We start from the raw sequence: 12,190 nt of genomic DNA on the forward strand, positions 1-12,190 counted from the left end.
CAGCAACTCTATCAGACCCATCCCTTGCCAATGACATCTCCAAGGGGCTGGCCAGAGTCTCAAATGAATCAGGCACATCCCCTGCCTCAAACCTAGTCTCTGTCCAGGACAGGGGGACAGACACATCCCTTTGAGGCTGGGGTCCAGGTAGAGAATGTTCAGATAAGAGCATTTGGGCCAGATGCGGTGGCTCCCACCTTTAATTTCAACACTTCAGGAGGCCAAGGTGGAGGATCACTTGAGACCAGGAGTTAAAGACCAGACTGGGCACCATAGTGAGACCCCATCTCTAAAAAATAATAATAAATAAACTAGCTGGGCACAGTGGCATGCACCTATAGTCCCAGCTACTCAGGAGGCTGAGGAGGAGGATCACTTGAGCCCAGAGAGTCAAGACTACAGTGAGTTGTGATTGCACCATTGCATTCTAGCCTGGGCAACAGAGCAAGACCCCAACTCTAAAAATTAAAAAAAAAAAAAAAAAAGTAGAGACGACAGTAGGAGGAGCTACGTCATCACAACCAGGAAACTCCCAGGGCCAGTTCAGGGGAAGCCTGTGAGGCAGGGCCTAGCCCAGCAGGCTCAGGTCTCTTTATTTAAAATCTTGCTATTTTTGCTCATCATGGAATTTTTTGTTTCTTTTTGCACATTGATTTAGATTTTCTGAAATAGTGTGCTAAAATATTACCTATCTCAATGACTGAGGGTTTTGGGGGACACTCAAGGCAGATGCCTCACACTCCATACCCTGTTTACAGTCCTGGAAATGATACGTTTCGTAGCTACAGACTCTCCCCTCCTTGGCCCCGTTAACACGGAGCCCCCGATGAAAATACAGGCATTCCGCTGCCTCTATTTTCAAAAGTGGGGCCAGGCTCAGGCAGCGTTTGCCAAACCAACAACATCATTTCCCTCCTGGGAGGTAGAAGTAGTCAGGTACAAGGAGTCCCTTATTCTGCCCCCACAACCTCCCCCTCCCCGGAGCACAACAGAGCCCTGCTTCATCCTCCTCTCCCAGCCTCTCCTTCCAACTGTGGTGCAGGAGAAGGACCCCCTGTCCAAGCTATGGCATTCGGGTACAAATGGCTCCAAGACCAGAAGTCACTCGGGCCCAGGATTATTTTTAGGAGCTGCCTATGATGGGTAACAGATCCAGACCTCCCAGGGGACAGACTTTGCAGATGCCACCAAGCCTGGTCAGCGACCTCTCTCCAAACCCCCTAGAAAACAGCCATGTGGGGACAAAGAGAGTGAGCCACCCACACTCAGGCACTGAGCTACTCAATGTTAATTCTGCAGCCCTGGCTGGGCACGGTGGCTCACGCCTGTAATCCTAGTCCTTTGGGAGGCTGAGGCAGGAGGATCGCTTGAGGCCAGGAGTTCAAGACCAGCCTGGGTAACATAGCAAGACCCCTTCTCTTAAAAAAAGAAAAACATTGTACTATAGTCCCAGCTACTCAGAAAGCTGAGGCAGGAAGATCCCTTGAGCCCAGGAAGTCAAGGCCACAGTGAGCTGTGATCATACCACTATACTCCAGCCTGGGCAACAGAGTGAGACCCTGTCTCCAAAGGAAAAAATATGTTTTTGTTTTAAAAATCCTGAAGCCTTGAGAGCGTCACTTCACCCTCAGCCTCCTTGTACCAGGCTGCAGCTGTGCGTGCTGACGCAGAGAGCAGAGTCCCAGCCCTCCGCCAGCGTGTTCAGCATGAGGCAGGCAGGCGCATGCAGATAGCAGTGTCCCAGCCCTCTGCCAGCATGTTCGGCATGAGGCAGGCAGGCTCACTGTCATTCCTTCTTTTCTTCGCTCCTTCACCCACCCCTTTGCTTACAGAGCCTTGTGCCAGTTCACTGTTCTGCCCACCCCATGCACCCACCCATCTCGTGCACCAGGGGTCTGCAAGGTAAAATACACAGTAGGTAAATCAGCCGCCGTTCATGCCTGCAAAGGTTCCGTGTTCTGTTCCCAGCTTCCCCCACGCCACGAGCCAGACCCTGCTGGCCAAGTTCAAACAGCAGCATGAGGACAATAAGTACTTCCTGGGCACCCCGGTCATGGAGCCAGCCTTCATCATCCAGCACTTCGCAGGGAAGGTGAAATATCAGATCAAGGTAGGTGTCTGCCCATCACCGTTGTCAGAAGCCTGAGGGAAGCCACAGTCAGCCCAGAATTCCAAGTGGGAGGATCCTCCTGTGGGCGAGGTTCCAGGGTGCTCAGAACCCACCGCGAATCCCTGGCTCCAATGCCCAAGAATCCATAGCTCAAGAACTGCCGTTTACGCTTAGGATGGACCCTACCCCATCACCAGCCCTTCCTGCGCCAGCCCCGGGTCTTTGGTAGGCACTGGTGACTATTCCCGAGTGACCGCCCACATCCATCCCCCACCAGGACTTCCGGGAGAAGAACATGGACTACATGCGGCCAGACATCGTGGCCCTGCTGCGGGGCAGTGACAGCTCCTATGTGCGGGAGCTCATTGGCATGGACCCTGTGGCCGTGTTCCGCTGGGCCGTGCTCCGGGCCGCTATCCGGGCCATGGCCGTGCTTCGGGAGGCCGGACACCTGCGGGCCGAGAGGGCCGAAAAGGCTGCAGGTGGGAGCTGGGGCGTGAGCCCACACAAGCGTCACTATCGAGAGGGGGGCACATCCTGAGTTCATCTTAAAGTGAACAGTTCATTGGCACTTAGTACATTCATTATGTTGTGCGAACTCCACCTGTCTACCTGCAGTGTTCCCGTCACCCTGAACAGAAACTCGACCTGCGAGTGTAATTTAACCTCAGGGCATGCTCTCAGCAGCTCCATCGGGCCTCTCCTTTGCTAATGATGCCTCCTGATCTGCTGGCCCTGGGAGTTTGCTGATTGTGATAATGTAGCTCTTCCTAGTGCTCTCCCTCTTCTTTCTCTCTCTCTCTCTCTCTCTTGCTCTTTTTTTGTTTTTTAAGAGACAGGTCTCTCTCTCTCTGGCCTAGGCACTAGTGTAATGACACAATCTTGGCTCACTGCAACCTCCGCCTCTCGGGTTCAAGTGATTCTCCTGCTTCAGGCTTCCAAGTAGCTGGGACTACAGGCGACCGCACCAGGCTAATTTTTGTATTTTTAGTAGAGATGGGGTTTCGCCATGTTGGCCAGCCTGGTCTCGAACTCCTGACCTCAAATGATCCGCCTGCCTCTGACTCATGAAGTGCTGGGATTACAGGTGTGAGCCACTGCGCCCAGCCTCAGCCTCTTCTCTTATCTGAACATTCTCTACTGGGAACCCAGCCTCAAAGGGACATTTCTGTTCCCCTGTCCTAGACAGAGATGGTTTGAAGCAGGGGGTGTGCCTGATCCACTCAAGACTTGGGTCAGCCCTATAGAGTTGCTGATAGAAGGATGGCAGAAAGCTATGTCCTCATTTTTCCCAAGCAACCTGAGGCCTGCATGGTTGAGTGGCTCACCCGGGTCTAAGGGCTCCGACTTTCCATCCTCAGCTTCAGTTTCAGTTATCAGCTGTGGCTTCTGTCTCCGGAAGGGGCTTGATGAAAAGGAGGAAGGATGAAGCTTTCATGAGAAATAGGAAATAGACAGTGCTCTGTTTTGGGGATCCAGAACTTCACAGTTAACCCGACTTTGCCCAAATTTGAGTGATGAGCTGCTTTGTGTGTGTGTGTGTGTGTAGAGACGGAGTCTCACTCTGTTGCCCAGGCTGAAGTGCAGTGGCGCAATCTTGGCTCACTGCAAGCTCCGCCTCCCGGGTTCATGCCATTCTCCTGCTTCAGCCTCCAGAGTAGCTGGGACTACAGGCGCCTGCCACCACACCCGGCTAATTTTTTTATATTTTTAGTAGAGACGGGGTTTCACTGTTTTAGCCGGGATGGTCTTGATCTCCTGACCTCGTGATCTGCCCGCCTCAGCCTCCCAAAGTGCTGAGATTTCAGGCGTGAGCCACTGCGCCTGGCCGATGAGCTGCTTTTTAAGATCGGTCTGCCAGGCGCAGTGGCTCACGCCTGAAATCCCAGCACATTGGGAGGCTGATGCAGACGATCGCTTGAGGTCAGGAGTTCAAGACCAGCCTGACCAACATGGTGAAACCCCATCTGTACTAAAAATGCAAATATTAGCCAGGCATGGTAGTGCATGCCTGTGGTCCCAGCTACCACAGGGAGGCTGAGGTAGGAGAATCGCTTGAACCCAGGAGGCGGAGGTTGTAGTGAGCCAAGATCATGCCAGTGCACTCCAGCCTGGATGACAGAGCAAGACTCCGTCTCAAAAAATAAATAGGCTGGACGCAGTGGCTCACGCTGTAATCCCAGCACTTTTGCGAGGTGGGTAGACCACTAGGTCAGACAGTTGAGACCAGCCTGGCCAACAGTGAAACCCGTCTCTACTAAAAATACAAAAAATTAGCCAGGCGCGATGGCAGGCACCTGTAATCCCAGCTATTCAGGAGGCTGAGGCAGGAGAATCACTTAAACCTGGGAGACGGAGGTTGCAGTGAGCCGAGATCATGCCACTATACTCCAGCTCGGGCGACAGTGCAAGACTCTGTCTCAAAAAGTAAGTAAATAAATAAATAATAAGATGGGTCAAACTGTCCCAGTACAATGGTGCACAGCGGTAGTCCTAGCACTTTAGGAGGCCAAGGCAGCTCGCTTGAGGCCAGCTATTTGAGACCAGCCTGGACCACATAGTGAGACCCCATCTCTTCAGAAAAGTTGAAACTTCGTCATGTGTGTCAGCATGTGCCTCTAGCCCCGGCTACTTGGGAGGCTGAGGCAGGAGGATTGCTTGAGCCCCGGAGTTGGAGGTTACATGAGCCATGATCGCACCACTGCACTCGGCCTAGGCAATGCAGCAAGACCCTGTTGGTAAACAATTAAAATATATATATATATGGGGGGGTGTCGCAGAGGCTCATGCCTATAATCCCAGGATTTTGGGAGGCCAAGGTGGGCAGATCACCTGAGGTCAAGAGTTCAAGACCAACCTGGCCAACATGGTGAAACCCTGTCTCTACTGGAAATACAAAAATTAGCTGGACACAGTGGCCTCTAGTCCTAGCTACTCAGGAGGCTGAGGCAGGAGAATCACTTGAACTCAGGAGCCAGAAGTTGCAGTGGGCCAAGATCACACCACTGTGCTCCAGACTGGGTAACAGAGCAAGACTCCATCTCAAATAAATAAATAAATAAATAAATAAATAAATAAAATGGGTTAAAATAATTGCAGCCTCCACAGGAGGCCATCCCAACCACTGTCCACTCTGTCTCCAGCAGGTATGAGCAGCCCTGGTGCCCAAAGTCACCCGGAAGAGCTGCCAAGAGGAGCCAGCACCCCTTCAGAAAAACTTTACCGGTGAGCAAGACCCTGATTTGCCCACACTGAGATCATTAGATGGCAGCAGCATTGTTTCAGACAACTTAGGGAATGCTACATTCTTTTTTTTCTTTTTTTATTTTTTTTTTGAGACAGAGTTTCGCTCTTGTTGCCCAGGCTGGAGTACAATGGCGCGCTCTCGGCTCACTGCAACCTCCACCTCCCAGGTTCAACCGATTCTCCTGCCTCAGCCTCCCAAGTAGCTGGGATTACAGGCACGCTGCATGATACCCAGCGAATTTTGTTTTTTTGTTTGTTTGTTTGTTTGTTTGTGAGACAGAGTCTTGCTCTGTTGCCCAGGCTGGAGTGCGGTGGCGCAATCTCTGATGACTACAAGCTCTGCCTCCCAGATTCACGCCATTCTCCTGCCTCGGCCTCCCTAGTAGCTGTGACTACAGGCGCCTGCCACCACGCCCGGCTAATTTTTTTTTTTTTTTTTTGTATTTTTTTTTAGTAGAGACGAGGTTTCACCCTGTTGGCCAGGATGGTCTCGATCTCCTGACCTCGTGATCCACCCACCTCGGCCTCCCAAAGTGCTGGGATTACAGGCGTGAGCTACCACGCCCGGCCTAATTTTGTATTTTTAGTAGAGACGGAGTTTCTCCACGTTGGTCAGGCTGGTCTTGAACTCCTAACTTCAGGTGATCCACCTGCCTCGGCCTCCCAAAGTGCTGGTCAGGGTTGCTCTGAGTAAGTCACTGAGCTGCCTTTTGAACCAGAAAGACCCAGAACCAAGCAGCATTTGGTGGCTGCTTTTCTGGACACAGAATAGCACGCCTTGGCGCATCATGCGCTTTAGGAAGATGGGAGGAGACTCAGTTTACAAAGGATCCATTTTATGGCCTAGGGTGGGCACTGGGAGGTGAAGCCTAAGTATCGCTGGTGGTGCGGAGGGACGGGCTTGATTGATTGGAGAGTTCTTCCCTCGTCCTGCCTGGGGTGGCCCAAAAGTTGTTCTGCCAAGTTACTTCATTCACAGTCAGAAACACATACACTTTGATGTTGCATATGAGATGACGCGGGGTCTTTTGTGGACCCTAGCAATGACCCCAAGGGCCCTGCATGCACCCAAGCATGTGACAGCACCAGGGTAGAAAAGTGAGCAGAATGGCCGGACTTGATGGTGCACGCCTGTAATTCCAGCACTTTAGGAGGCCAAGGCGAGCAGATCACTTGAGGTCAGGCGTTCGAGAACAGCCTGGCCAACATGGTGAAACCTCATCTCTACTAAAAATATAAAAATTAGCTGGGCATGGTGGCAGGCACCTGTAGTCCTGGCTACACGGGAGGCTGAGGCAGGAGAATTGCTTGAACGCGGGAGATGGAGGTTGCAGTGAGCCGAGATCGCACTACTGCACTCCAGTTTGGGTGACAGAGCAAGACTCTGTCTCAAAATAAATAAATAAATAAAAGTTTTAGGAATCACCTTTTTCACCCAAAATGGGACGCAAGAAAGGAGAATGCATTCCTCTATTATGTTTGTTTGTTGTTTTTTTTTTTGGTCCCCCAAGTTCCCAAGAGCTAGAAAGCCTCCTTCTATTTTGTTATGTGGGTTGTGTTTTTGTTTTGTTTTGTTTTGTTTTGTTTTGTTTTGTTTTGTTTTGTTTTGTTTTGCTTGAGACCAGGCTGGAGTGCAGTGGTGTAATCACAGCTCACTGCAGCCCCCACCTCCTGGGCTCAAGCAATCCCCCCGCCTCAGCCTCCCAAGTAGCTGGGACAACACAGGCACAGGCCACCACGCCTGGCTAATTTTTCCTTTTATAAAGACGGAGTCTGATTATGTTGCTCAGGCTAGTCTCGAACTCCTGGCCTCAAGGTATCCTCCCACCTTAGCCTCCCAAAGTGATGGGATTATAGGCATGAGCCACTACACCCAGTCCTTGTTTGTTTTTTTCTTTGCCTCCCTTACGTCAAAGACAAAATAACTTCTGACCTGCGGTAGCAGAAGCAGCATCCATCTCCCCAGGGCCTGGCCACAGGGCTGCGGGTCCCGCCCCAGGAGCATGTTAAGTTTATACAGATTCTCCCTTTCAGCTGCTCAATGCTAGATTTCTCATTTGACGGCTCTGAGGAGTTCGATATTAACGCTTTTGAGGACATCATTGCTTTATATGAAAGCAAGAAGTAAGTGCAGAAAGGGCCTTTGATCCCGAGGCCAGCAAGGCACCGAGGGGAGCCATCTTCCCCAGGCGCTCAGTGCTGCGTCCAGGGCACAGACAGAGAGGACTGGCCATTCAGGGAATGCCACGGCCCGCAGGGGCCACTCCTGCCAGATTTGCAGATTTAGCCGGGTCGGCAGGGCTAGGGGTGGGCCAAAGTCATGGACCTCATTCTAAGCTGTGGCCGCTGCACTGACCACCCTGGGTATGAAGGCCACTCGCATATAGAGGTGACAGGCGACCCCTCTGTTGCCTTTGCTCTGCCTCCCTGGAGGGCTGGGGAAAACAGGTAAGTGGGGCCATGTGGACACTTGGCATGGTGCATGGAGCACAGGGGCTGGGGTCGGGTCCTTCCAGGCCACCTGCCCAGAGCTAAAACATGTGCTTTGAACGACTGCCAGCAGGACGGTAGCACGCACCTGTAATCCCAGCACTTTGGGAGGCCAAGGCAGGAGGATCCCTTGAGGCCAAGAGTTTGAAACCAGCTTGGGCAACATAACAAGACCCCACCTCTACAAGAAAAATAAATAAAATGTCTGGAGTAAGGAATTCAAAAAAAAAAAAAGAAAAACCAGATCCTCATTTCTAGAAGTTCTGTCAAAAACATTTGTCATTTAGACATTCCTCACAAATATTTAGTTTGAAAGCATCCAATTTTCATTTCCTTTTTTTTTTTTTTTTTTTTTTTTTTGAGATGGAGTCTCGCTCTGTCGCCCAGGCTGGAGTGCAGTGGCCGGATCTCAGCTCACTGCAAGCTCCGCCTCCTGGGTTTATGCCATTCTCCTGCCTCAGCCTCCCGAGTAGCTGGGACTACAGGCGCCCGCCACCTCGCCCGGCTAGTTTTTTTTTGTATTTTTAGTAGAGACGGGGTTTCACCGTGTTAGCCAGGATGGTCTCGATCTCCTGACCTCGTGATCCGCCCGTCTCGGCCTCCCAAAGTGCTGGGATTACAGGCTTGAGCCACTGCGCCCGGCCCCAATTTTCATTTCTAAGGCATTCTAATTCACACGCGTTATCAGTGCCAAAGTTTGCACCTCCAGCGTGCATGCTCAAGCCTAAGCCCACAGCCATCAAACAAAATGAAGCGAGTAAGGTTGAGTGCTTTGAGGGTAATTACCCCCTTAAACTAGGGTTTCTCTGGCCGGGCACGGTTGCTCACCCCCTGTAATCCCAGCACTTGGGGGAGGCCTATGTGGGCAGGTCATTTGAGGTCGGCAGTTCAAGACCACCCTGGCCAACATGGTGAAACCCTGTGTCTACTAAAAATATAAAAATTAGCCAGGCGTGGTGTGCGCCTGTAATCCTAGCTACTCGAGAGGCTGAGGCAGGAGAATCACTTGAACCTGGGAGGCAGGGTTTGCAGTGAGCCGAGATCGCACCACTGCATTCCAGCCTGGGCAACATAGCAAGACTCTGTTAAAAAAATAAATAAATAAATAAATAACTAGGGTTTCTCAACCTCAGCACTGTGCCAGATCATTCTCTGGGGTGGGCACTCATCCTGTGGACTATAGGGTGTTGAGTAGCATCCCTGGCCTCCACCCACCAGATGCCAGGAGAGCACCCCCACCCCCAAGTCATGACAACCACAAATGTCTGCAGACATTGGCAAATGTCCCCTGATGGAGATGGTACCACCCCAGTTGCTGTGCTCAACCTGTGGCTCTTGTATTCAAATTAATTCCTCCAAAGGCCTTAATGAAGCCAACAAGGAGTTTGACATCTGGCCACAAAATCATAGAGAGAGACTAATTTGCTCCTCCCACAGAGACCCTCCCTAGGGTCTTTTTCTGAGTTGCCCCTAACTGCCCTTTTTTTTTTTTTTTTTTTTTGAGACAGAGTCTCACTCTGTTACCCAGGCTGGAGTGCAGTGGCGTAATCTCGGCTCAGTGCAACCTCTGCCTCCCAGGTTCAAGTGATTGTCATGCGTCAGCCTCTGGAGTGACTGGGACTACAGGCATGCGCCATCATGCCTGGCTAATTTTTGTGTTTTTAGTAGAGACAGGGTTTCACCATGTTGGCCAGGCTGGTCTTGAACTCTCTACCTCAGGTGATCTGCCCCACTCAGCCTGCGAAAGTGCTGGGATTACAGGTATGAGCCATGCCCAGCCTGTCATGGAATTTTAAAAATAAATAGGCTGGGCGGGGTGATGCATGTCTGTAGTCCCAGATACTCAGGAGGCTGAGACAGGAGAATCGCTTGAACCTGGAAAATGGAGGTTGCAGTGAGCTGAGATCGCACCACTGCACTCCAGCCTGGGCAACAGAGTGAGACTCTGTCTCAATAAAATAAAATAAAAATAAATTTGAAACTAAATAAATATCCCCGGCTGGATGCAGTGGCTCACACCTGTAATCCCAGCACTTTGGAAGGCTGAGGTGGGCAGATCACAAGGTTAGGAGTTCAAGACCTCCCTGACCAACATGATGAAACCCCATTTCTACTAAAAATACAAAAATTAGCCGGGCATGATGGTGCACGCCTGTAATCCTAGCTATTTAGGAGGCTGAGGCAGGAGAATCACTTGAACCTAGGAGGCAGAGGTTGCAGTGAGCCGAGATCGCGCCATTGCACTCCAGCCTGGGAGAAAGAGCGAGACTCCGTCTCAACAAGTAAATAAATATCCCCAAAGTCTCTTAAATATGAGAACTTTCTCAGTGATCCAGATGAAAAGGATCAAATGAAGTGGAATGATCAGATGAAAATAATTTTTTTTTCTTTTTTTTTTTAAGACAGAGTGTTGCTCTGTCTCCCAGGCTGGAGTGCAATGGCACTATCTTAGCTCACTGCAACCTCTGCCTCCTGGGTTCAAGCAATTCTCCTGCCTCAGCCTCCCACGTAGCTAGGATTACAGGTGCCCTCCACCATGCCCCGCTAACTTTTTGTATTTTTAGCAGAGACAGGGTTTCGCCATGTTGGCCAGGCTGGTCTCGAACTCCTGACCTCAGGTGATCCACCCATCTCGGCCTCACAAAGTTGATGGGATTACAGGCGTGAGCCACGGTGCCCAGCTGGAAATGAGATATTGAAAAGGATCAATGATCCGTGTGGCCAAGTCCAATTTACCTCAAAGCCCCGCCCCACTCCAGGTCTTGGGGAGCCTGACCAGTCCCGATTTCTGGCAAAAGAGAGTAGCAGCATTGAGCACAGTGTCTTTCCCCAGCTGCATGTTTTGGCTTCAGTGGCCTGGGGACGGTCCCAATGGCTCTGGGAACCCCATCGGGGCAGGCATGCTTCTAACTCCATCTTCTTTCTGTCACTGCGCCCTCCCCACCCTCCCCTCAGCGATTTGCATAACCAAATGATCAAGAGCATCAAAGGATTGCCCTGGCAGGGCGAGGACCCCCGTAGGCTTCTCCAGTCCCTCAGTCGGCTCCAGAAACCCCGCGCCTTCATCCTGTGAGTCCCCCACCAAGACCCTGCTTACAAGTGCAACAACCGCCTCCCCCTACTCCCACGACCCCAGCGGGGCCTGCAGTCTTCCTAATTTGCATCGGCCACTAAAACCACAGTGCTGTCTCGTAGCTTACCCCCAGCCATCACTAAATGCCAATCAATAACACCCCTGGCCGCTGTCTGCACTGTGGCCCAGGCACGGCCAGCTTCCCAGCACACGGGGCAGATTCCCAGGAGCACTCCTTCTTCGAGGCATCTAATTTTCCACCCGCAAACATGCCATCCTCCGTCTCCTCCCCGTGCCTGTCTGGCTTGCAGAGCAAAGCTTGCTCCCGCCTTTGCCACTGTGAGTTTGCAGAGAAGCCGTCTGCAGCAGGGCATGCAATTTCCTGAGAGGATGGCCCTGCTCTCTGCAGGTGGCCACATAAGCCAGTCGAGAGAGCCCAGAAGGTGCATAAACCGGGTTGGGATCCCAACTGTTAGCACACTGTGGGACCTGAGTATTCTATGCTTTCGGCCTCCAAATGGGGTAATGACTCTCATGCTTCCATTACGCTGATCCAGCACCAGGCAGGCAGCAGCCTCAGCTGACAGGACATCCACCTGCGGTCACCACATCCCGCCTTTTAGTGACCATTGGGGTGTGGGCTGGCTGAGAGCAAAGCTTGCACCTGCATGGGAGCCAATGGAAGCCAGTTTCTTTTTTTCTTTGTTTTTTTTTTTTTTTTTTTTTGAGACAGAGTTTCACTCTTGTTGCCCAGGCTGGAGTGCAGTGGTACGATCTCGGCGCACTGCACCCTCTGCCTCCCGGGTTCAAGTGATTCTTCTGCCTCAGCCTCCCGAGTAGCTGGGATTACTGACACCTGCCACCATGCCTGGCTAATTTTTTGTATTTTTAGTGGAGACGGGGCTTCACCATGTTGGCCAGGCTGGTCTTGAACTCCTGACCTCAGGTGATCTGCCTGTCTCGTCCTCCCAAAGTGCTGGGATTACAGGCATGAGCCACCGTCCCTGGCCCTTTTTTTTTTTTTTTTTTTTAAGAGATGGGGGTCTCATTCTGTTGCCCGGGCTACAGTACAGCAGTGACACAATCACCGCTCACGGCAGCTTCGACCTCCTGGGCTCAAGCAATTCTCCTGCCTCAACCTCCAGTGTAGCTGGAAATACAGGCGTGCATTACCACACCTGTCTAATTTTACTGTTTGTAGAGGTGGAATCTTGCTGTGTTATAGCCTAGGCTGCCAGGCTGGTCTCAAACTCCTGGGATCAAGCGATCCT

General features: G+C 51.6%; 1 protein-coding gene across 1 annotated transcript in view; it reads left to right on the forward strand.

The window, feature by feature from the left end:
• Positions 1 to 12,190, forward strand: part of MYO9B (myosin IXB) — a 135,184-nt gene that overhangs the window by 92,946 nt on the left and 30,048 nt on the right. The window contains 4 exon segments of the mRNA XM_030934887.1: positions 1,969 to 2,110; positions 2,388 to 2,592; positions 5,257 to 5,335; positions 10,802 to 10,915. Of these exon segments, the coding sequence (XP_030790747.1) occupies positions 1,969 to 2,110; positions 2,388 to 2,592; positions 5,257 to 5,335; positions 10,802 to 10,915 (540 nt within the window).

Source organism: Rhinopithecus roxellana, chromosome 8 (assembly GCF_007565055.1).
Source record: "Rhinopithecus roxellana isolate Shanxi Qingling chromosome 8, ASM756505v1, whole genome shotgun sequence".
NCBI classification, from domain to species: domain Eukaryota; kingdom Metazoa; phylum Chordata; class Mammalia; order Primates; family Cercopithecidae; genus Rhinopithecus; species Rhinopithecus roxellana.